Source organism: Terrapene carolina, unplaced genomic scaffold (assembly GCF_002925995.2).
Source record: "Terrapene carolina triunguis isolate 2854851 unplaced genomic scaffold, T_m_triunguis-2.0 Scaffold33891, whole genome shotgun sequence".
In the NCBI taxonomy this organism is placed as follows: Eukaryota; Metazoa; Chordata; order Testudines; family Emydidae; genus Terrapene; species Terrapene triunguis.
Genome location: NW_020698242.1, coordinates 10,704,515 through 10,730,465, shown reverse-complemented (window position 1 = coordinate 10,730,465; position 25,951 = coordinate 10,704,515). Strand labels below are relative to the sequence as shown.

General features: G+C 51.6%; 1 protein-coding gene across 1 annotated transcript; it reads right to left on the bottom strand.

Annotated features, from left to right (window-relative positions):
* Positions 1 to 5,770: 5,770 nt before the first annotated feature.
* LOC112109276 (protein FAM92B) lies at positions 5,771 to 25,172 on the bottom strand. The gene is made up of 9 exons (XM_026663670.1): positions 25,153 to 25,172; positions 17,815 to 18,049; positions 16,341 to 16,409; positions 16,150 to 16,251; positions 13,603 to 13,608; positions 10,183 to 10,287; positions 9,233 to 9,346; positions 8,119 to 8,220; positions 5,771 to 5,875 (listed from the first exon to the last, which is right to left on the bottom strand). The coding sequence occupies exons 1-9, from the start codon at positions 25,170 to 25,172 to the stop codon at positions 5,771 to 5,773; spliced, it is 858 nt and encodes a 285-aa protein (XP_026519455.1).
* Positions 25,173 to 25,951: the final 779 nt, after the last annotated feature.

The window sequence follows — 25,951 nt, the reverse complement described above, 5'->3', positions numbered from 1 at the left end:
TCAAGAATTTTCAAAGTGGAGCCTCACATCAGGCTTCTAAAGCCATAGTGAGGCGTCTAAGTAAATAGCCTGGTTGGTCAAAGGGTGGGCAGAGCAGCCGGCAGCTCCCAATGAGCTGTGCCATTGTACATAGGCTGAGGACCTACTCCACTGTTGACTAGTGTCCTTTATTCTACGGTCCCCTGGAAAAAAGGTACCATCCCTGCAAAAGAGGCACCATTGCAGGACCTTCTCCAGGTCCTAGATCCCTGCTTTGACAACAGCTTTTCCTTAGCCAGGTTCCTGCTGCACCAGGAAGCTAGTAGGGGCAGGTGTTCCCGTACCTATTGCTATTAGCTGGGCAAGGATTCAGAGCCGGAGCCTAGCTCTGAGAAGCTGAAATCTGCAGGGAAAAGGGGAGACATCCATGATGAGACGCTGAATGGAGACATTACTCAATGGGGCTTAGGCGGTTGGAGTCAGAGCTGTGCTGGCAGAACACCAAGGGAAGAAGCTTGCAGTAACTGCAGCCTCCCTAACGCCTCTTAAGTGCTCCGTGGCGTGTCCCCTCCCTTTCCTTCTTGATTCTTTTCCTAACTGTAAATGCACCTTAAAAATGGATCAAAATTGCTTAAATCACCATCATTAAATCGGTATGGGCCCCCTCCCACCTCGGTGGACAATGGCTGGCGCGAAGCATTTGTTCCGTAGACCGAGCAGCAGTCTTTATTGCACTGAAAGCATATTTGCTGCTTGATGGAAGGAGAAAAAAAAAAGTGTGCCTGAAAGGGAAAAATCAATGGGGCTCATTTCTCCCTGGATGCGTCATGCTGGGCCATTCAGCTGGCTGACATCGCAGGAGGCCAGGCGCACGCAGCCTGGGGCTGTATCCCAAAAGGATCTCTGGCGCAGTCCTCCAGGCACTGTGGAAATGCTGCAGCAGTGGGGAAAGCCAGCAGCTGCATGCTCTCCCCTCACCAACTAGTGGCGCTGTGACTACCCTGTCTGGAACTGAGGGATCTGTGGTCGCGGTAACTGTTCAGGTCTGAGCCAAAGCTCATTGAAGTCAATGGGGGTATGTTTACACTTGACACTAAGCCTGAGCTCTGACTCAGGTTTGAGCCCAAGCCCCCTTCTGTCTACACACAAATCAGCCGGACTAGGATCAGGAAGCACTCAGGACCCACATCCCTGCTAGCGGGGTGGGTCAGAGCCCGAGTCCTGCTGTGACTTGGCTCCAAGCCCCATGGGGTTGGCAGCGTGGAAGCAGCTCAAACCACAGAGCCAAGCCAGAAGGTCTGGGCAGTGCAGTATGGATGTGTTAGCACGGCTGTGAGAGCCAGGTTCAGATTCACAATGCAGCGTGGAGACTCAAGCGTGGGAACACTTAGCCCACAAGCCTGGGTCCTACAGAGCCAGGTTTGTAATGCAGTGTAAACATATCCCTGGGAGCCCCTAATGCAGAACTGCACTGTCCTGCTGGAAGCCCCCATGAGTCACAAATGAAAGGGCTACTGCGAGAGGAAAGAATGGCCCAGTAGTCAGGGTTCTCTGCCCTAAGCTTCCTATGTGATTCTGTGCCTCAGTTCCTGATCTCTACAATGGGTCAATAACACCACCCTGCCTCACGGGGGTGTGATGGGGATAAATACATTAGAGATGGTGCGGCACTTAGATACTGCACGATTGGGAGCCGGGTACCATAAGTAGATACTGTGGTGCGTTCTAAGGGGAGGCCAGCATAACCAGCACATCCCAGAATGGCACATGGTGCCGCAGAAGCACTTCGCTCCGCCTGGATTTCATAGCTTGGTCAGTGGCATTTGGCTGAATGTTGGTAGTAGCGCAACTGAGCTCCAGCCCAAGCCAAATCCCTTGCTGGCTGTTCAGTCCTCTTCCTCGTCACTGGGCAGAGGTCGTGTGAGTTGGGGGTCTGTGCCAGGACCTGTTTAATGTATGCACTGCAGAATCCGCTTCCCCTTTCATGGAGGCAAAACCCCGGCTTGGCTATGAGCCAGGGCCGGATTAACCTTTTGTGGGCCTGGCCGCAAACATATTTGTGGGCTCCCATGGGGGCAATGGAGCCTGGCATGGGGAGGTCAGTCCCTGGAGTGAGAGGCCGGCCAGGGGCATGGTATGGCAGGGATGGTCCCGCTCCGCTGCTGCGCCACACAGTCCCCCTGCCCAACACCCCCCTGACTCCCTATTGCCAGAGCCCTGCTGGACCCACGATGCCCACTGCCCCCCATGACCCGCCCCCACAAATGCACAGTGCCCTGCACAACACCACTCCTGCCCAGTGCCCCCTGCCCACAGCCCCACCACAACTGCCCAGCACCCCCACCAGAGACCCACGCCCTGCCTCCTAGCCACACTCACCAGCCCTGCTGGGAGGCAACTGTGTCTGCCAGGCTGACCCGGGCCTGGGAATCACTCCAGCCCTCGCGAGTGGTGCAATCAGCCAGGCCATGGCCTGCCCTGGCTGGGCTCCCTCAGGAGCCACTTGCCTGGAGGGGGCCCATCCAAGCCCCCCACATGGTCCCCCCCAACCTGGCCGAGATTGGCCAGGCTTCTGCACCAGTTAGGGTGACCAGATGTCCCGATTTTATAGGGACAGTCCCGATTTTGGGGTCTTTTTCTTATACAGGCTCCTATTACCCCCCACTCCCTGTCCCGATTTTTCACACTTGCTGTTACCTTAGCACCAGTCCCAGGTGGCTCTGGGGAGACAGGCGGGGCCCCACAGGTGGTGGGAAGCAGAGACTGCCCAGAGCCAGAGGTGCACTGTGGTCCAGCCAGGGGGGCAGAGAGGAGCTGGCAAGTGCAGCCAGGGGGCGGAGAGGAGCCCTCGGTCGACGGGCAGGCCAAGAGGAGCAAGTGGTGATCGGGGCCGGCTCCATGGCGCCATGGTAAACCTGGTACTGCTCTGAGCCCAGGTGGCACTGACTCCATCACAAACACTCGCCTGGGCCTGCCCGGTGGGTAGTCCACCCAGAGTCAGTCACGCAGGCCAGGGGAGTGCTGCAAAGCCTGTGGTCTTAGACCAGGCAGTGGGGATGGATTCCAACTGCTCTGCAATAAGCCCTGTGGATGTTTAGCTCATGGTGTTGCCCGGGCTAGACGCAGTGAGGGGGGGATAGGGGAAAAAGGAGGGTTCTGTCTTAGGGGACTGGAAAGGTAGGAGAGAGAGAGATGGCTACAGCCAGCGTATGTAAACACCAGCTTTCTACCAGCTGTACCAATGGACAAGCACAAAGGGGATTTAAACTGGAATAACGTACAGCAGCTTGGTCCCATCAGCCTCCCCTTATGACACACCCTCCCTTTGTCTCACAGGTCGGCCTGCTACAGGACAATTGCTGCTTCCCCTGGTGTTTTATTACAATGTTTACAAAAGTCAGAAAAGAGGCAAATTGAAAAGTATCTCCAACTGAATGCATAGATTTGTATATCATAAGGCCAGAAGGGACTATTCGATCGTCTAGTCCAGTGGTTCTTAAACTTCATGGCACCGTGACCCTCTTCTGACAACAAAAATTACTACACGACCCCAGGATGGGGGACTGAAGCCTGAGCCCACCAAAGCCCCACCACCCCGGGCGGGGAGTGGGCCAAAGCCAAAGCCCAAGGGCTTCTGCTCTGGGTGGGGGCACGTAACCTTAGCCGTGGGTGGTGGGGCTTGGGCTTCGGCCCTGGACCCCAACAAAGTCTAACACCAGCCTTGGCGATCCCATTAAAATGGGGTCCTGACCCACAGTTTGAGAGCCCCTGATCTAAGTCTGACCTCCTGCACAGATCAGGGCAGAGAACTTCATCCAGCTGCTGCTGTATTGAACCTAGTCACTTGTGGCTGACGAAAGCCTCTCTCTCCGAAAGACATCCAGGCTGGATCTGATGATTCCAAGAGATGGAGAATCCATCCTTTCCCTTCAGAGTTTGTTCCTTATGTCTAACTAGAACTTGTTTTTGGCTTCCAGCCATTGGTCCTTGCAGGGCCGGTGCAAGGAAATTTCGCGCCCTAGGCGAAACTTCCATCTTGCGCCCCCCCCCCCCGCCCTGCGGCAGCCCCCCCCCCCCGCGCCCTGAGGCACCTCCCTAGTGGCAGCTCCCCACCCCCCCGACCCGGGGAGCCGTGCGGCAGCTCCCCACCCCGGCTCATCTCTGCTACGCCCCTTCCCCAAGCGCGTGGTCGCCGCTCCACTTCTCCTGCCTCCCAGGCTTGCGGCGCCAATCAGCTGTTTGGCGCTGCAAGCCTGGGAGGGGAGGAGAATTAGAGCGGGGGCAACGTGCTCGGGGAGGAGTCAGAGCAGAGGTGAGCTGGGGTGGGGAGCTGCTGCACGGCTCCCCGAGCCAGGGGGGTGGGGAACTGCTGTGGGGGGGAAATTGGGGGCACCGCTTTTTGGCGCCCCCAAATCTTGGTGCCCTAGGCAGCCGCCTAGTTCACCTTAATGGTAGCACCGGCCCTGGGTCCTTGTGATGCTTTTCTCTGCTTTCTCAAATCTCTCAATCACCTGAGTTGACTACTAGATTCTCAGTCTCCTGAGGTGGGGGGGGGGGTGGTTGTTGTTTTCAGGATTACATCAGAAGTTTAGTTTGGGGCAAACAGTAAAGAAAAAGCATGCATTGAATTAAATGTCAGTACAGCACCTAGGGTGGTGGTGGTGATGGTCTCAGTCCAGTTCCTAGTTGACAGAGGTCCTTGTCAGAAAAAACACCCCGACAATGGGCAGTAATTGGCCCCCTAGCTAGCAGTCGCAGGAGAGAGGCCAAGGACTGACTAGGCCATTGAGACAGGACTCAGGGCTGGAGAATGCTGGTGGGCACATGAGGAAAAACTTGCATTGATGCTGCCCAAGCTATAGCTGCTTTGGAGATACCCAGAGGCCTTCATTCTCCAGGGCCAGCAATCTGGTACCTTTCACCCACACTAAAATAAATGAGGGCACAAATAAAACGACTGTTTATTATGTCACATGGAAATAGCCAATTGCGGCAAAGAGCGAATGACTGACAACTACATGGTAACGCCCACTGAGCTAACCATATTTACACTCTCAATTAATCAGTAGGTAAAATTAAAGTAGTGGGAAAATGCAATTATACTTCTGACATCGTCAATATCCTACAGTGTAACATTGGTATCCTGCATGCTACTGGGATGTGCCCATTGGAAAGACTTATAGACAGAACTCCGTAAAGAAGACGACATACATTAGTTGGAAGTGAGCTGTGATTCTTACACATCTTATTGGTGAGAGATTCGTACCTGCCTTTAAAGTGGCTATTTTGAGTAGATAGATGAGGGTTTTGTTTCTTCAGAAATCTCACCCAGTTGTGGGAGATGCATCCCTCAGAGGATACTGTTCCTGGGAGTTGGGTACAAGTTTGCTTTCCCAAACTTCAGCCAGCGGGTTTTGTTTGTTCATATGGAACTTACTCGTTCAGTGCATGATGTACATGCACGATGTCATGTAACCTGAGGTCTGTTGCTGGTTTGTAATAACACAGAGTAATGCCAACAGACAGTCCACCCCGCATGCTTTCCCAGAGGATGTTCAACTTTCAAATAAGCCTTTTGGTTCCCCTCTAGTACTAAGAATCAGTCTCCGAATTAGAGCCACCTCAGTGCTTGGGAACAATGCATTTACATAGGCTCCAAATGGCTTAAGAACCTCATTGGGAGTTCCTTGCATTCACAGAAAATCTAAGGTTCAATAAGGGAAGATACAGTGGAATTAGGAATAAATACATCCAGCTTTCATGAATGTGGCTGGTTAATCCCACTGTCCAATTACCGCCTAATCTGTGCATATTCTGGATTGCTGAAATCCTGCACTATGTTCTCTTCAGAGTCTTCTTCACTGTCTTCTTGCCTCTGTAGAGTGCTCCGAACGCTCTAGAAATGAAGATGTAGAAAGCCATTATGCAGCCTACCATTTTGATCTCTGATCTCCTCTATTCTGCTATAGGTTTCCTTTAGTGAGGTTACTCCAGAATTGCACCAGTGAGCCTGAAATCCGACTTTCAGGCTACCAGTAAGAGGGGACCTAAGCGAAAACCCCAGATCTAAAACACCCCTCAGACTTTGGGGAAACTTAGATCTGAATGTGAACTTTGATACTTGGGCCTACAGTGCTGTATTTACTTAGTTACATGATCCAGCCGCTATCTGACTCTATGCTGCACAGACTTCTAGCCAGGGTGTAGGCCCTGGTAAACAAAAGCAATCCATGCTGGAACTTGAGCTGTGTAGGAATCTGTTTTTGTCTTAATAAATGTTTCCCATTCAAGAAAAACTGTGATTCCAAATATCATGAGCAGGCCGATCTCTGATCATAGCTAGAGCTGTGTCAAATGGGCTGGGTTGAACTTGGACAAGTTTGGGGTTTAGCTAGATAAAAGAACCCCAAATGTCTCCACAGCTCAGTGACTCCTGTGAAGTTCTTAGTTGCTCATGGTTTTGCTACAAAATAATATTTTCTCAGCATGTATATGTTAAGTATTTGTTTACATTTCCTGGACCTTTTTCACTGTGTGACACTTCCTTGATCGTCATATGCCAAGATGCTTGTCTTGGTGCTTTTTAATAGCAGATGGTTTATATTTTGGTAAACAAGGCAGGAGCTGTTTAATGTCCTTCCTCCTTATTTGTAACTTTCAAAATCGGTTCTAAAAGGAGCCTAATTTATGCCAGTTCCCCAAATACTGTTCAGCTGGGCTCCTTGGGCCAAATACTCCATAACTGGGTACACTGTTGTTATTAACCACGTTTACTGCCGTAGTGCCCAAGGACCAACCAAGAACAGGCCCCATTGTGCTAGGTGCTGCCCAAACACAGAACAGGAGAAGTTCCCTGCCAGAAGAGCTGACAAACTAGAGAGACAAGACAGACAGAGGTTGTGGGAAGGGGTAGAACACACAAGTACAGTGAGCAATGTAATGACAAATGTCACGATTATTTTTTGCGGGAGGGGAGGAGTAGCAGAGAAGGGCTACTAGGATGATCAGAGGAATGGGGAACCTGCCTTATGAGAGGAGACTTAAGAAGCTTGGCTTGTTTAGCCTAACAAAAGAAAAGCTGAGGGGAGATCTGACTGCTGTCTACAAATACATCCAAGGGATAAACACCAGGGAGGGAGAGGAGTTGTTTAAGTTAAGGGCCAATGTTGGCACAAGAACAAATGGATATAAACGGGCCATCAATAAATGTAGGCTTGAAATTAGACAAAGGTTTCTAAGCATCAGAGGAGTGAAGTTGTGGAACAACCTTCCAAAGAGGTAGTGGGGGCAAAAAAACTAACCTGTTTTAAGACTGACCTTGGTAAGTTTATGTTGCAATTGCCTACAATGGCACGTGGCCCATCCGTGACTGCTATCATCAGATATTTCCAACAGCTGGAGATGGGACACTAGATGGGGAGGGCTCTGAGTTACTACAGAGAATTCTTTCGTAGGTGTCTGGCTGGTGGGTCTTGCTCACATGTTCAAGGTCTAACAGATTGCCATAATTGGGAAGGAATCTCCCCCTAGGTCACATTGGCAGACATCCTAGGTTTTTTGCCTTCCTTTGAAGCTTGGGGCAGGGGTCACTTGCAGGTTTAAACTAGAGGAAATGGTGAATTCTGTGTAACTTGATGTCTTTAAACCAAGATTTGAGGACTTTCAGTAACTCAGCCAGAGATTAGGGGCTACCATAGAAGTGGGGGGGGGGGGTGTTAGGTTCTGTGGCCTGCGATGCGCAGGAGGCCAGACTAGATGGTCATGATGGTTCCTTCTGGTGCTAGAGTCTGAGCTAGGAGGGGCTCAGCTAAACGGAAAGAAAAGGGAACGAGTAGGGGGACAGGAAAGGAGGGAAGAGACTGCGAGGGAGGGAGACAGCTAGAGAAAACAGCCAATCAGCAATGACTCCAGTGTTAGTCTGGGAGTAAGTGGGTGGCACTTTGGCCCCCTTCAGTCTCCATGAGCTCAGTTTTGGAAGTGGTGACAGCCGCTCTCCTCTTCAGGAGTCACTTCTCCCCCCCACTCCCCGAGTGGTTTGAATTTACTTTCTTTGAGCACTGGGATGGGGGGGCGGCCTCGGGCTCTAATCCAAGGCCAAAGTCCTAATAGGACACAACCGTGTTGCTGCGTCTCTCTCACCTGGCTGTTGGCGGACCATGGCAGGGTGGAGGAAGGGTGTGTGGCGCTCATTGGCCTGGCATCGTAATTTCCAGAAGCAATGTGGATCTTAGCTCTGAAATCCTAGCAAGGCGACACACCAATGGTGAGGGTCAATGCCAGCTGTAGACGAAGACCTGGCATGCGCGCGGGTGTCTCCCGTGTAATAGTGCAGTGAATAAACGCAAGCTAGCCAAGGGAGCTGTGTGAGCTCGGTTTCTGGGACTTCCCTAGCTGCTGTAGGTATAACTAGCACACAGGGCTAAATCGGTAGCAGATGCAAAACAGCTGGGAGAGAGAGTTGGCAAACTCAGCTTGATTTAATCAAACCAAAGGCATTGGCTTGCATCGGGGGTGGGCACTTGCCACTAGCCCTTAAGAAGCTGTGTGCTCTTCCCTCCATTGCTGGCTGGGGTCGGACCATGACCCTGGCTCCTTCATAGTGGCTAGCAACCCGGGGGTTGCTAGCAGTGAGCAGTCCTTGCTGCATCTGTGCATGGTGCCCGCACGAAGGGGAAGGTGCCCTGCGTGCCTGCTTACAGGCTGGACACAATCAGCCACTAAGCATCCCCTGGGTTAGGCCAGAAGTGTGCAAGTGCTTGAACAATACACATGCAGAGCTGGCATTGTACTGGGTTAATGTGGGGTGTATCTTCTTGTAGAGGGATGGACTTGATGAGGCTTTTTTATCTGAGATGATCCCGTGTGATGGAAAATTACAGGTGCCTCAGACATACAAATTGCTCATTAAAATCTTATCTCCTTGTGAATAAAACATGCCCATGAGTGATGTGCTGTACTCAGGCTGGGCGGGTGGGGGGAGGTTACATCTGATCTAGTGAGTGTTGATCCAGTGGCCAAAGCTGGGGCTGGGACTCAGGACTCCTGGGTTCTCTTCCACAGACTTATCATCCAAGGTCACAAGTCATGTCACTGCCGTGTGCCTCGGTTTCCCCATCTGTATATTGGGGATGATGATACCTACTTCTAAGAGGTGTTAGGGATTCCTTTACTGTTGGCAACATGTTTTAAGCTCTGCCGATCGACATGGCTGTACAAGTGTTCTAATAGAATGGTGCGTTTCCAACCCGCGTACCTCCATATCTCTTTCGAAGTCATAATCGTCCAGATTCTGGAAGGCGCTGGAATAGACCTCGAGAGCCTTGGCGTGGAAAACCATCTCGATGGTGACAAAGTCCGAGAAAATCTTCTGCAAGAAAGGAAAGTGGGGGTGGGGTGTAACATGGGCCAGCCCTTTCCTGCTCCTAATTATCAAAACCCCTTGAAAGTCGAGTCATGTACTGAAAGCACCAAGTACCTGCCCTCTTCCCCAGCACTGACGGCACTTAAGGGCGCCCCCTTTGGCCAGTTAAGGAGTGGCATCATGGGGCTCTGGAGGCAGTTCCATTTGCTTTGCTTTGACCATATGGATGGTGGCTGCAGTGAGAGACTAGAAAGGAAACGGGTGGGGAAATGAGGAGGAATGAACCCCAACTCCAAAGTGGGGTCGCTGTACAGTCAAAACTGCTCCTAAAAGCCTTTATTCCCCAGATCAAACAGAGCCAGCTGAGACCCGGGGGGACATAGGGATGTTTAAGACAAGGGACCATTGTGATCATCTTCTAGTCTGACCTCCTGCAACGCAGGCCAGAGAACCTCACCCAGAGATTCCTGCGCCAAAGCCAGCACTTCTGTCTGAGCCAGAGCAAATCTTTCAGAAAGAAATGTCCGGTCTTGATTTAAAGGCTTCAAGGGATGAAGAATTGACCGCCTTCCTAGCTAATGTGTTCCAATGGTTAAAATTACCCTCAGAGTTTAGAAAAAACATGCAACTTATTTCTAGTCTGAATTTACCTAACGTCAACTTGTAGTCACAAGATCTTGCTATGCCTTTGTCTGATTGATAGAAGACGGCTCTTTGCTCTGTCTGCTCTGAACCTTCTCTCTGAGAAGCTACATAGATTTAGTCTTTCACTGTCGGGCAGGTTTCTCAGACCTTAAATTTTTCTTGTAGCTCTTTTCTGAACCCTTCACAGCACACTTTACCTGGATGTCTTTCAGTTTCTTTTTCTGGAACTCGTCGATGGTTTCCTCGAGCTGCTGGGTGGTGCGGCTGGCATCTACTGAGGCTTTGTGCACATTTGACTCAGCCTGAGAAAAATCCCAAGGGAAGCACAGCATCATAGGGTGCCTACGCTGTTCCTTCAGCTCCAGAAGGGGTTAACTGCATGGGCGTCGGGGAGCAAAGGCAGCTCGGTGGGAGCAGAGTATAGAATTACAAGACTGGGCCTTCAGAGAGGAAGCATGGTCCAGTGGTTAGGGCACAAGCCTAGGAAACCAGGGTGCACTTCCCTGCTGTGCCACAGACTTCCTGAGACCTTGGGCACGTCCTCTATCTTCTCTGTGCCTCAGTTCCCCATCTGTACAGTGGGGACAATAGCACCGCCCTACCTCCCAGGGGGTTGTGAGGATAAATACACTCAAGATTGTGAAGTGCTCAGATACTCTGGTAATGGGGAGCATTAGAGCCCTAAGGTGGGTAGACAGGCCAGAGGAACTGCAGCACCGGGACCAGCAATGAGACCCAGACATGGTTACTGTGCAAGCTCCCCCATCCGTCAAATCCATAAGCCTCCCTGTCCCAGTGTGGAGGTGGTTGGGGGAATGACCGTGCCCTGGTAAACCCTCGTTATAAAGCAGCCCTGGGATTAATGCTTGTGGAGCAATGTTTGGGCTTACAATGAGCAACCTTAGAAAGGAAGTGTTCGCCTTACTGCCGTGTAAATGCCTTGGTCCAATATTGTGTTCAAGGGCCCGATCCTGCATCCATCACAGAATCCAAACTCCCCTGGGTCTGACGCTGGCTTGCTTTGGTTGAGCACGGGGTGCAGAACAGGAAACCTTTTAGGTTCCCATTGCACGATCCGGTAAATGGTTTCTTTTGAAACTCACCCAGTGTCTGTCTCCTGGGGCTGCAGCCACACTGGGGCTGCAGCCACACTGGGGCTGACGTGATCTCTCTCTGATGTATACACCTGCTTAGATCCCTGTTCTGTTTCACCATTTGATGGTGATATATGTGGGTGCTTTTTAACAGGCCTGACATTATCCAGCAGAGGGCAGTAGGGCATGCATGCTTCATGGGGGAACAGACCCATGGCCCAACATGCCTTACTGTGGTTATAGTTTCATCAGCGTAAAGCCCTATGAAAACCTTTGCGAGATCTAGGCCAAATTCATCCCTAGGGAGCGCCACTGAAACTGGCAGAGTGACAGCAGGGGTTTACCTGGCCCTTTTCCTTGAGAACCAATTCAGCCTATATGGCATATATGTTCTGTATGTGTCCCCTCCCTGTGATTTTTATCAGCCGGGGGTTTAACGTGACCGTAGGATCTTAGTTTTCTAAGAGTTCATCTGCTCCTACTGCTTATTCCTCGTCTGCCTATGGTTTCCCCCTAATTCTCTGTATATGACTTTGCAGTCGTTTCCCTCTTCAGATGGGGAACAAACAGAAGGTGCAGATAGACACAGGGCCTGAATTTTAAAAAGCAGAGACCTGTTTTGTGTGTGCACTGACCACACCCAGGCACCCGAGTTGACACGTTTGCACATGACCAGATAGGTGCCAGGGGTGAATGTGGAGCCCAGTTTGTTCTTGCACATTCATAAGCCCACCTGCTGAGTAAGCCTTGAATTCTGCTTGTAAGGAGCTGACACCTGGCCTCATGCGTGTATCCTTAGTCAACGTAAATTAAGCTACAGAAATACAATGCAGAGAATATTTGCTCTTACAGCAGCAGGGTTGCTTCTAGTTAGTATGTTTCTTAAAGCTTCTTATGGGGTGCTATTGGGTCCTGAACCGACAATGTCTGTGGAGGGGTCAGGGCATCAGGAGTCAGGTCTTCCTTTTCTATTCCTAGGATAGGTTACATCTTCCTTCTGAATGCTGAGCTAGTTGCTAAAGCTGGAGACTGAGCGTCAGGACACCTGGGTTCTCTTCCTGGTCTGTCACTGACTTGCTGTGTGATCTTGGTCAAGTCACTTCCCCCCTTCTTTGTGCCTCAGTTTCCCTGAGTTGTTTCAGCTTGTAAAATGGGGATAATGAGACTGACTTTCTTTGGTAAAGTACTTTGAGATCTACAGTGGAAAAGCTCTATGTGAAAACTAAGTGTTATAAACTATCCAGTGGTGGTTCCTCTAGGCGAGGGAGGTGGCTGGAAAGTGCAGAATATGCAATCAGAAGGAAGTTTCTTGTGGGCATGTTGAGGGGGGTTAGATGCATCTCCATGGTGGCAGACACCCTCAGGGAGCCCTACCATGATTTTCCCTTCCAGTACAAAAGATTCTATAGCTTGCACGACATCCCTCCTGCAGCTAGAGAGAGAGGAGGAAAGGAGCGAATCCATCAGCGCTGAATGTCATTACAGGAAAATGGATGAGACTTATGCCAGGGCTATTTCAGGTACTAAACATGTGGCGTAAAATCTGGACCAGCGGAGCATGGCGCATCAGTGTGTTGATAAGAAAAGCAGCTGGGAGGTGAAATAAAGCCTGCATTAGTGGGGGGATTTCAGGTAGGGAAAAAGCTGGCTGGGTGGGTGGGTGGATTTCAACGCTTTGTGGTGCTCAGTCATTCTTTTTTTCTTGTTTGAATACAAAACTGTAGGGTAAGCATCCACCTAGCCCTGGCAGGCGATGCATCCAACTGTTAACCCTTTATGGTCATGCTGCACACACTACTGAGTACACAGGGGCAACTCAGGGCTAATGTGTCCACTGCGCATTCCTGCTGAGACCTCAGGCCCAATTCTCCTCTCCCGCTGGTTTCAATCCACTGACGTCAATGGCGCTGGTCTAAACAGGGTACGTGATAAATGAATCCCTACTAGCAGCGCCAGCTGAGATCAGGTGCCATTGTGCTAGGCTCTGCATGTGTGTGGGAAGAGGGGAGGTGGTTGCAATATTGATGGGGGGGGGGGGGGAATTTTGACTTTTCATTTAAAACAAAAAAAAACCCTGAAAATTTTCAGCCAAAACGTTTTTGATTGTTTTGACAAAGTCTAAATTTTCTGCAGAAAGCAGACACTTCACCAAAAATGTGGTGTAACTGAAAACCCAATTTTCCATCAAAAAACCTGTTTTCACAGAGAACTTTTGACCAGTAAGAGAGAGTCCTTGCTCCAGTGCGCTTACAGCTTAAACCGACAATACAACCCAGGATGGGAGAAAAAGCCGGATTCCAGTTCCTGGTGCTATTGGAAAGAATTGGGTCTTGACTGCACACCATGCTGTGTTATAAATACCACAAGGAGGGGAGGGGTTAAGAATGTTCTGTGCTGCCCTGGGTCCAGCGTGTCTCTTTAGCACTCACCTGTGCTTTATCCTGACAATCTTTTACTGTCCATTGCTTGAAATTAGATCTTGGGCACAGGACAAATATTATGCCCAGAGGAACTTGTGCTTACCTGGGACTGACGGCAATAGTCAAGGAACAATCTGATGAGACGGGAAGAGTTTATAGACACACTGATCCTTGTGCTGGTGTCTGTGTGAGCGGCTGAGCCCAGAATAACTATCTGAACTGAGCAGTTCTAGTCAGATGCTTGTGGGCAGGAAGGAATCTTGTGTTCTTACACTGACTGCCCTGATTGCATTTCTGAAAGAGGATTTTCACCCTGGGGCAAACATGACAATTACTCACCCTATAAAACGGAGGCCGAGCTTTGCCTGTACCTTTGAAATAGTGCCAATCGGACCAGCATATCAGCCCGGCCAGAAGGAACACAACAACTTATTGCCTAGGGTGCCCATACGTCCCGTTTTGGCCGGGACAGTCCCTTTTTTAAGCCCTGTCCTGGCTGTCCCAACTTTTTTGGCAGTAGTGGGCATTTGTCCTGTTTTTACTCTTGGCAATTGGATCAGTTGACAAGAGCAAACAGGACGAATGCTCACGTTTGTCAAAAAAGTGGGGTGCGGTGCGGGGGAATTTGTGGGGCCAGGGTGAGTGGAGATGCCCGCCCCTTGTGGAGGGGGGGAGGAGGCAGGGCTTACATGGGGGAGCGGGAGCAACAAGCCAAGGCTGCAGCGAACAGCAGCTGCCTCTTGCGGGGGAGAGGGGCAGGTAAGATTCCTGCAACCCCAGTCTCTTGTGGGGCGGGGCAGGGTTCCAGCGAACCCAGCCTCACACGTGGGGCAGGCAGGGTTCCAGGGACCCAAGCCTTGTGGGGGCGGGAGGACAGTCATGGTTTCAGCAACCCCAGCCTCACAGCGGGGGGGGGGGAGCCTGGGTTAGCCCCACACGGTGTCCTGTTTTCCCTTTGGGAAATATGGTCACCCTAATATTGCCACATAGGGCGTGATCTCAGTGGAGGGAGGCTACCTGTCAGTGCAAACAACTGCTTTGTAGGAGCTCTTGCCCTTAAAGCACCTACAGAGCTGGTAGAGAAACCAGTCAAAATCATGACCTTTTTTTTTTTTTAATTTTTACTGTCCTCCCCCTCCCCCCCCAAAAAAATTTAATGAGTTTTTTGGGAAACTCACAAACCTCCAGCTACCTCTGTAGCAGGTGGAAAACCCACAAACGTTCATGGAAAAATAGAGTTGAAAATCTGCCAGGTTTTGCACTGAAATTTGATCTCCCCCCTTTCTCTCCCCCCCCCCATGAAAAATGGCATTGAAATTCAAAAAGTGTCAAGCAACTCTGTGCGTGTGCAAATGAGGAGCACAAACCTGAGTGCTTTTTGCATCAGGCATCTTGGAGACAGGACCCTAGGGAAGCGTGAGCCTTTATGTTGCCCCGTGTAGGAAGCTGAGCTGGGGGGCCGTGTGGTCCCCAATCAGCATGGTACTGCTGTGAATCTACAAGAGAGAGTGACATCCAACCCTTCTGGGGAGAGCCCATGCTAGTCCCTGGATGCAGTGTTTTGTTTCCAGAGAAGCTGGGCCTACACAAAGATATCCAACTACTTCTTTCCCCCTTGAGGATCTTTGGGACTTTCAGCTGCGAATTGCCTTCTTTGGAAAAGCTGCGGAAGGGGTTACTTGTTTAAAATATTTCTGCCATGCAGAGGGAAATCTCTTGAGCTGTGGCGATGATCCCTTTGAAAAGGTGTCTCGCCCAGAAAGTCTGACATAACGTGAGAGAGACAAGGTGGGTGAGGTAATATCTTTTATTGCAACAACTTCTGTCGGGAGCAGGGACAAGTCTTCGAGCTGGCACAGAGCTGTTCTTCAGATCCGGGTTACAAACTGACCCTCCTTGCGTTTAGTTGAGACATTCTGGCTGTCTTCTCCAGACCTGGGAAAGAGCTCTGTGTAGCTCGAAAGCTTGTTCCACTTGTTCCACCAACAGAAGTTGGCCCAATAAAAAGTATTGCCTCACCTGCCTTACCTTTCTCATATCCTGGGACCAACATAGCTACAGCAAACAATATAATAAGGTGCGTTTCCCTGGTTGGGGGGGGAGGGATATTTTGGAAAGGAACATTACCCTATTTCCCATTCACACACCATTCAGTGAGGGCTGATATGGGGAAGCACTTAGAGTAGTTAGCAGCTGAGCCCTCCAAGATTTATGTGCAGAGCGTGGGCCTGGGAACAAATTTGAGATGCGTGTGACCAGATTGGTGTCAAAATGTAGCACGTGTGAAATCTCCCCTTTCACATCTGCAGCTTGATAAGGAAGTGGTTGGGGGGAGGTGGAATTGGCGGCTCATCACCTGTCCCGCAATCCCATTGCATGCGTCTCATTTCTCTGAGCTCCGGCTAGTTCCCAGGGAAGCCTGCGGTTAGTTTACAACAGTCTGGGTTTTCCCTTACTGGGGTGAGTGGTTTCCTGACGCAGGTCGGTTTCCAACAGATTCTGTGAAACGTTCGGAAGAAACCACAATGAAACATAAGCCGCTGAGCCCTGACTTCCTACCTCTGCGTTACTGATCAGCCAGTGCCGCAGGCTGCCTAACCAAGTGCTAACTCTGCGCCTCTCAGGTTTTGTAACGTGGCATAAAGGATACGAGGGTGTGTCGGTCTGAGGGTGACTTCTGCCGCAGTCTCTCCAGTTTCTCCAGTTGCTTTATCTCATTGTTTCGGACTTTGTTGAACCTCTTGATCTCTGCCTAGGAGATGAGATACGTGCGTTTGTTACAAGGCTGGCATGGCCGGCTGGCTACGGGATGTGGCAGGGTTACCACGATACGGCACTTACCTGTGTCTGCTTGAGCTGGACTCCGTACCGTTTCAGTGGCTCCACAACCTTCGTTTCCAGTCTCTCCACCTAAAGGGGAAAGTCACACATGCAGTACGGCGGGGATATAATGTACTCGGTACAAACAGGGCTGGCTGATAGCCTCTAGTCACCAAGCAATGGCACTGCAATTGCCCTCTGCTCTGTCATCATCTCAAGGGATCCAGATCATTCAGTCCTTGCTCTGTCGACACCGCCAATTACAGCAGGGACCTCAAAACAGGAACCGGGCTGGCAGCCATGGACATGTTCCGTGCAGACCCCTGAACATCCATCAGATGGCAACACTAAAATGCTGCTGACCGGAGCTGGATTCGAACCAGACACCTGAGAGGTGAAAGGCCCTCTAACCCACTGCCACTTCCCTAATGCAAAAGGCACAGCGAGATATGGAAGAGGGTGAATCCTCCCCAAATAGTAACCAAAGAATATCCCATAATCTCCTCAGAAGCAGAAATTGGGGGATGACGCAGAGCTTGTCAGCTTGGATAAGGGATAGATTCACCCCTAAAGTTCTTCCTTCTTAGCTTGGTTCCTCCCTTCCAGGCTGGAAAGGACCAGGAAGACTGCACAGATCAACACCCTCAGCCACTGAACAGGGAAAGCATCAATGAGCCCGGCCATCCTAGGACAGGACACTAGTTGTTAGTGTAACACTGACAGACCCCGGTTGTCGGCGGGCAGGATCGAATCTGGGACCTCTGGAGCTTAGTGCGTGAGCCTCTACTGCAGGGGTGGCCAACCTGTGGCTCCGGAGCCACATGCGGCTCTTCAGAAGTTAATATGCGGCTCCTTGTATAGGCACCGACTCCCGGGCTGGAGCTACAGGCACCAACTTTCCAATGTGCTGGGGGGGTGCTCACCGCTGAACCCCTGGCTCTGCCCCCCTCCACCCCTTCCCACCCCCTGCCCTGAGCCTGCTATGCCCTCGCTCCTCCCCCCCAGTGTCTCCTGCACCCCATGAAACAGCTGATTGGGAGGAGGAGGCGCTGATCGGTGGGGCTGCCGGTGAGTGGGAGGCGCTGGGAGCGGGGGGGAGGAGGCGAGCTGATCCGGAGGCGGTTGACGTATTACGGTGGCTCTTTGGCAATGTACACTGGTAAATTCTGGCTCCTTCTCAGGCTCAGGTTGGCCACCCCTGCTCTACTGCATGAGCTAAAAGCCACGTGTTCTAAGGCTGTAGAGCAGACTCCTTAATCTCTACGTGGTCTCAGTGCCACTAGATGGGACAGACCACCACACCCAGACGGTGTGTGGGTTACACTAGCACAGTATATCGACAGACAATGAACTATTTACTGTTTCCTGTATTGCTGACATACAGGTCCATTGCTCCCTCAACGTGAAGTCCCATGACTATGGTCAGATTGTGCCTCCCTAGCTGTGATCACACTCCTGGCATAGTCAGTGTTGCGGGGGCTAGGCAGCTCCTTACCTCTGCCTGCCTGTAGTCCTGCACTTTGGCCAGCTCCTCAGCAAAGTTCTTCATGGTGCTTCGCAGCTCAGGGTTCTCAGTGTTGGCATAGTCGATGAGCTGCTTCACCAGGAGATCTGACTTGTCCCGCAGCTTGGCTGTCTTCCTGGCGTAGGAGGCCATCAGCGTGCAGAACTGGCCGAAATATTTCTCTGCGTTGGCTACTGTGTTCTCCATGATCCTCACTTGGCTATCTCTGGGTAGGGAAGAGACGAGCCGCATGTTGGGTTAGTTCACCATCAATGCTGGTATGACCCGACTTTAGAAACTTGAGCCCAGAGTTTTGCAGGATTTCTCTTGTGTGTGCATCAGAACCCCACCTTTGTATGTATGGAATGGGGCATTTGCATGCACAGATTGGAGAACTGTGCACCTGACTGCTCAGTGTACACACACACACACACACACACACACACGCTTGGGTCTCAGGTGTCTATTGTTGGTCAACCACAAAAAGAACAACCCAAGTCAGAAATCCAATAAATCAGGCTGAAGGGTTTGTTACCCAAGAGCCTACGGTGACAACTGTAAACTTGAAATGTTGGGCCATTTGTGGAGACTGCCTTCGACACAGCTGGAGCAGTTTCCCAGTAGGAGGTCACATCCGGGCCCTGTGTCAGATGCTGCTGTTCAGAATGTCTTGAGCTTGCAACTAGACCCAAAAGCTGTCCCAAACATTTTACAAGCATCAGTTGCGAGAGTTGGTTGTAATGTGTAGGAGCAAGATTTGGGTTTTTTGTCCAGCCGTACTGTTTGACTGTTTCAGTCCATAATGGTTCCCAATGAGTCAGTTCATCCCGTCTCCTTATCTCCATCCCACAGTGCCTTCTCTTGCTTTGAAAATGACCTCCCCATGACAGTGCTGGGCCTTATGGGATAGGTGATTGAGGTGTTCCAGCACAGGGGCAAGCATGGCTTTAAGGAATTCCATAATGGACTATGTCACAGTTCCAGGGCTAGCTGTGCCCGTCTCCTCTCTGGTCTCGGTCTATGCTGCAATAAAAGACCCGTGGCATGGTAGTGGCTGGCCCGGGTCAGTTGACTCAGCCTTGTGGGGCTCCGGCTGTGGGGCTATAAAACTGCTATGTAGACACTGGAGCCCACAGTCTGAGTGCCTATGAAGGGAGAGGGTCTCAGAGCCCAGGCTCCATAGATTCATAGATTCTAGGACTGGAAGGGACCTCGAGAGGTCATCGAGTCCAGTCCCCTGCCCTCATGGCAGGACCAAATACTGTCTAGACCATCCCTGATAGACATTTATCTAACCTACTCTTAAATATCTCCAGAGATGGAGATTCCACAACCTCCCTAGGCAATTTATTCCAGTGTTTAACCACCCTGACAGTTAGGAACTTTTTCCTAATGTCCAACCTAGACCTCCCTTGCTGCAGTTTAAGCCCATTGCTTCTTGTTCTATCCTTAGAGGCTAAGGTGAACAAGTTTTCTCCCTCCTCCTTATGACACCCTTTTAGATACCTGAAAACTGCTATCATGTCCCCTCTCAGTCTTCTCTTTTCCAAACTAAACAAACCCAATTCTTTCAGCCTTCCTTCATAGGTCATGTTCTCAAGACCTTTAATCATTCTTGTTGCTCTTCTCTGGACCCTTTCCAATTTCTCCACATCTTTCTTGAAATGCAGTGCCCAGAACTGGACACAATACTCCAGCTGAGGCCTAACCAGAGCAGAGTAGAGCGGAAGAATGACTTTTCATGTCTTGCTCACAACACACCTGTTAATACATCCCAGAATCATGTTTGCTTTTTTTTGCAACAGCATCACACTGTTGACTCATATTTAGCTTGTGGTCCACTTTAACCCCTAGATCCCTTTCTGCCGTACTCCATCTACGCTGCTGTTTTTAGTCCCGCAGCCCAGGCCCTGCAAGCCTGAATCCGCTGGGCTGGGCTCTGAGACGTGGCGCCATAGGTTTATCGCTGTGTAGACGTATCATCTGAGCGCTCCCCCCCCCCCCCAGGTGTCAGGCCTCATGCCTTTCTCTCTCCTGGGGTGGAATCGCGTGATTGTCCCGCTTGGAGGCCAAGACCCGGGCTACAGCACTCTGTGGATCACTCGTGCTTTCTCAGCAGGTCCAGCTGCAGTTCTTCCCTTCGGGAGTCTACGAGCAGAGGTCCATAGTGACCAAAGTCTGAAGGGTTAATCTTAAGAGCAGGAATAAAGCAAAGCATAAGAGAAAAGGGGTCCAAATAAGCCCAGCCTATGAGAGGAGCCCAGGGTGGCCTAGCACTTCAGGCAACCTGGTGTGTGTCTGTGGGTGTTCCCTGAACAGCCCCCTGACAAGTGCCCCCTCCCTCAGGAGACTGACTTGTATCCCTGGGCTTTTTGGTTCTCTTTGGTGGACAGAAGTAGGACAACGGAGCCAATGGCCCTTGCATTCTCTCCGACGTGTCAGCCGCTGGGTGGCTATCTGAAGCCACTGTATCTTTCCTGCCTATGTGCAGTCAGCCTCTTAAATGCACCCCAGGTTTTCATCCAGCAGCACACCCTAATCACAGTCAAACAAATATATAGGAGTCCTAAATTATTACAGAGCAGCCCATTGTCCATCACAGCACTGTCGAAAGTAATGTGGATCGGCTAAACCCAGGCCCCATGCTAGGAGTTTTGCCGGCAAGGGTGGGAAATGTTTTCAGTGCCCCATTTTCCCCTTCCGCCGTGAGTGGCCAAGGGGAAAAAAAATCACTCCCCCCCCCCAAAAAGACAAGCAACCTGCCCACCCTGGTGGCCAATCAGCTGAGGTGGGAAAAAAGGTCTGAGAGGCACAGCATTATGGCAAACCCCGTGGAAGTTGGCACCCGAGGCAACCGCCCCATTTGCCTGCCCTTAAAAGCAGCCCTGACTAAACTATTGCAAGGTTTGGGGAGCGCCATTTCATGGCACAGTTTCCTCACTTGGGGGATACACTTTCACCCAGGTCTCCCTGTTTGCTGTACAGTTTGTACCCGCCTAAAAACATGGAGGTGCCAATTTTGCAGATTTTGCACCTGCAAATATATTCTGGGTGCACGTCTTAGCACTGGGATGACATGCTAGCAGGATAGGTAGCCTCTCTAGTGCTGCAACTTGCACCTGCAGTTTATTTGAGATACAAAAGTGCACCCATGAAAAGGAGGCTGGGTGGCTGAAGAATTGCCTCTTGGTGTAGCCTGGCTTTCAGGGGTCTGATATTTGGCATTGTGTGGCTGCCCTTTGAAGCAGCTGAGCCCCACACTGGGCGGCTGGATGGACTCATCTGGCATGTATGTGATCTGCATAGTACAACCGTTGAGACTCGAACCTAGACCCTCACGATCAAGAGACAGCAACTGTTCCAGGCTAGCTAAAAACAAGCCTCCCCTTCAGCCATTGGGAGCCGTGCTAAACTCCGCTCCGCTCACAGTCGTTCTTGACACATCTCCCAACTGCATTGCCCTGTACGGTACTGGTGAGCTTAAGCCGATTATTGAATGCTCCTTTCATAAACTTCAAATCCGCGCCACTTCATCCCATCTAGAAACCCAAATCCCCAAGCTATCAGTGTAAGACCTTCCTAAATTCTTTTAAGAGCGGTATTAATGGAAAGATACAGCTGCAGTCTGCCTATGTGTCTAGTTCTCCCAGCAGCTCTGCCAAGAGTGCTGCAGCTGTGCATCATCTAATAAAGCCTGTTGGTCTCCATCATGCGAGCTTGACTCATTGCCACAAAAGACCAGGGGGCCTTACATTTCTCAAGGCTCAGAGCTGTAGTTAAGTGCCTTCCCCCGACCTCATGTTGAAAATAAATCATTTGCAAACAGTGCTGGCTCTCGAGAGCGTTTGCTGCTTTAGGCAGCGGTGGGACTCTGCCCACCCCTCCCAGGCTTGCTGCAATGAATAAAGTCACTAAACATAGTGCTGCCCCATGGCCTTTCTGTCTCTTCTGTGTGGTGTAGCCAGTCACGTTTGCAGCGTGATTTTACTGCACTCAGTTGTGGGCTCCTCCTTACAGGACCAGAGCAACAAACTGGAGGGAGTTCAAAGACACGGCCAGTGAAATGAGCAGGGGCGGGCAAACTTTTTGGCCTGAGGGCCGCATTGGGTTTTGGAAATTGTATGGAGGGCCAGTTAGGGGAGGGGGTCGTGGCCTGGCCCCCACCCCCTATTTGCCCCCCCTCATTCCCTGACGGCCCCCCCGGGACCCCTGCCCCATCCGCACACACTCCGCTCCCTGTCCCCTGACTGCCCCTGGAACCCCTGCCCCCCGCCGCCCCATCCAACCCCCCTCTCATTCCTGATGGCCCCCCGGGACCCCTGCCCCATCCAACCACCCCTTCTCCCTGTCCCCTGACCACCCCCTGAACCCCTGCCCCTGACTGCCCCCCGCCGCCCCATCCAACCCCTCCTCTCATTCCTGACTGCCCCCCGGGAACCCTGCCCCATCCAACCCCCCGTTCCCCGCCCTCTGACCGCCCCAACCCCTATCCACCCCCCGCCCTCTGACCACCGCCCCGAACTCCCCTGTCCTCTATCCAACCTCCCCGATCCCTACCCCCTTACCGCGCTGCCTGGAGCACCGGTGGCTGGTGGCGCTACAGCTGCACCGCCCGGCTGGAGCCAGCCATGCCATCGCCACCGCGCAGCACAGAGACCGGGTCAGGCTGGGCTCTGCAGCTGCGCTGCCCCAGGAGCTCGCAGCCCTGCCGCCCAGAGCATTACACCAGCGGTGCAGTGAGCTGAGGCTGCAGAGGAGAGGCTGGGGGCGAGCCTCCCGGGCCAAGAGCTCAGGTGCCAGGCAGGAGGGTCCCGCGGGCCGTAGTTTGCCCACCTCTGGTCTAGAGGGACTGACTTAAGAGGAAAGATGGAAAGAGCTTAAAGGTGCATAGTTTGGCTGAGAAGGAGAGATGTAACAGCCTACAAAAGGAGCAGAATTATTTAGTGTAAATACATCAAGGCCTCAAAATCCAAAGGGACGGGGGTCCCTATTAAAACCTAAAGATGATGGAATCAAGTTGGAGAAATGTAGGCTGAATATCTGGAAATATTTCCTGACAGTTGGATGTTCTACCAAGCTGCGGTGGTCCACCAGGGAACTGGTGGGAAGTCCAAATAGGACTGGATGAAATACTAGATATGTTGTGGGGAACACCCTGAATTGGTAGGAGGGACCTAGCCCTCCTCAACCCTTTTCTCTCTAACTTCTGCCTTGCTCTCCTTCCCCGATAACACGTTGCTCATCCATGCTTCCCAGGTGGGCTATGCCGTAAGACGTACACCCAAGGTTCTCCAGTGTTTGCATTCCACAAACCACAGTGTGTGTGAGAGAGAGAGACTCAGGGATCCATCCACTCTGTCCCTGTCTGCTACTCCCCACTAGAGCAGGCTGAAAAATGCCAATGAATTTTGTGGAGAATTGGAAACATTTTCTTGGCCCCCCCCCCCTAAATTTCCCCTTAAAGAGTTTCAGGTTTTTCAATAAAACTGAAAACCAAAAATTATTCAGTTTTTGCAAGCCAATTTGTGTGTGTGTGTGTGTGTGTGTGTGTGTGGTGAGGGGAGGGGAGGGGAGGGGGGTTAAATGGCTTTTAGTCAAATGTTTCATTTTTCCAAAAACCTGAAAAGTTTTCAGTTCCGATTGTTTGTCCAGAATTGGAATATTTTGATCAACATGACAAGTCTCGTGGAAAAATTTTGTTTCCATTTCTCATCCAAAACATATTGTGACAACCAAGATGTGGATGAGCGCTAGTTTGCGCATTTTAATTCTGCAGAGGGCTGCTTGGGTGGCTAGCGATGGGCCATGGCCTGGGAGCTGCTGCCTGACGTGACTCAAGCCTTGGAAACACACTCCTTTGCGTTCACGTGTGCTAGGAAAAAGGAACAGGTCCCTAATAGTGAAACCTTAACTGGGTGTGGCCTTCAGCAGAAGTCATCCAAGCTACTGAGAGCTGTATGGTTTTGGGGATGCTGTGATAGGGCACTTTGCAGCCTGGCCTGAGCTCTCCCTGGACCACATGGGGCACATGGCTCTGCCAGGTCTGGTAGCAGGGTGGTGGTGGGGAAGGGAGAAGGAGGCTTTCTGCCAGATCCTCTCACCTTGGCAGTAGTGCTGGAGGGGGAAGTAAGTTACAGCCAGACTCCTGCCTCCAGCAGCCTGGGAATCTCTAGGGACCCAGTGTTTTCTGTTCTCTTGCTTGAGGCCCGGCATATAGGCTGGATCTTGGCTTTAGTCCTGCTGTCAAACATCTGGCTCCAATACACTTCAGTGTATGTTTGTTATCATAGTCTAACAGCTCCAGCAGATGCAAAGTTTCCAGAAGTTGCTGCTGCTTTACACAGTTCTTAAACATTGGATACATATAGAGGATGTTTGTCTTGCTCCACTTCTCCTTAGGGTTGCTATCTGCAGCTGTAGGTGAGAGCCCTTCGCCAAAGCTGCGTCTTCATTGCCCCTCGGAGCTTGATGCAAATGCTTAGGGCCGTGTTTTCAGACATCCGGCTTCCCTCGTTAGGACGCCGTCACTTGTGCATGGAGAGCCAAACGATGCTAATTGAAGGAGCGTAGGTCTCGTTTACCGTTTGTAAGTGTGAGTGACCGTGAAAATTGCGGGTTGCAGGGGTGAGCATACAAAGTGGTGAGTTGTGCAGAGACAGCTGTGGCCCTTGGCCCGTAGGTCAGCTCAGGGACACCAGAACACAAGCAAAATTTCCAGTTACAAGTCTACAGAGCAATGAAGCTGTGGTCAGCGCAGGCGCCATCGTGGGCTGGCTGCACAAGTAGTTACCCTTGGTTCCAGGTGGGTTTGTACGGTCTGGGCTGAAGCAGCTTCACAGGTACCGGAGCTAGCTAGATTTGCAGGCTACATGAGCTACAGTCACACCCACTGATTGCAATGCAGGCTTTCCCTGTGAGACTGCCTCGGGCTGCAGTGACATTAATGACCACCTCCCACTATGTGCCTTTAAATCTCCAGGCTCCTCCTTCCCATTGTTGGGGGGTACAGCAAAATCTTGGAGGGGACCTTGATGCATTTCAGAAATGTGGCTGAACTGAGCCCACCCTGCGAAGCTAGGTCAGTATCATTGCACCTATTTCACAGAGGGGAAAGCGGAGGTCAAGTTAAGCGGCTTACATCAGGTGGGACGAGAACCCAGATCTTTTCGCTCCCAGCCTGCTGCTCTGTCCACCCAGACAAGCTGTCCTCACTCACTGTAATGCCCCTGTATGTCTCAGGGGAGCTTCCCGCCACTCGCTGCAAGCTTCTTCCCCGGCAGGCTCCATGGGAGGGGGACAAAGGGAAAGGACACCCCCAAGCAGCCTTACCTGGAAAGGACGATGTTCATGGCTGCAGGAATGGGCCAGCCTTTCTATCACCGAGCAGTAACACTACTTCTGGCTGCAGAGGGACCCACCAAAAGCACAGCTGCTCCTGACCCGACTCAGGTGGCGCGCCCAGCCTGGTTGGTATGGCAACGCTACCAACAGAGAGCCCGGGATGTGGGTGGAGCCATGGTTCTGGTTTCCAGGGGTAACTGGGCCTGTTCTATATCCCTGCCCAGCCTACGGCTGCTTCCTCTTCAAATCTGTCCATATTAATGGGTGGATCTCCCCTGCCTGCTTCTGAGAACCAGCTTTGCCCCTCCCCTAGCACCCAGGCACTGTCCTTCCTGGGCTGGCTAGGTGTCAACCAGCAGAAGGTGGCCCTGGGAAGCAGGACAGTAGGGGGCAGGCCTGGCAGTTCGGGTCTGCCTGGCTTTTTGAGTCTGCGCAGGAGGGGTGATTTCGACGTCACCAATTCTCTATAGCCCCCATCGGTGCCAGGCTCGGCACTTGTTGTGTGACTGCCCCCTTCCCCCATCTCAGCTGTGTTCTGGGGGAGCCCCCCAGAGCGTCTGTTTTTTCCCGTTCTCTGCATCAGGGTGAGCCTTCTCTTGATGCATGCTGCTCCCGCGGGAGCCCCCGAACGCCTTCGGGGCAGGATGTGACGTAAAGGTCTCCCTCCGTGACCTCATATTTTGGAGGTGCCCCCACTGCAGCTCTCCCAACCCCAGCTGGTCTGGGGAAGCGAGGGGATGAACTTGATCCTTTATCAGGAATAATTAATTGTATTACCCACAATGCC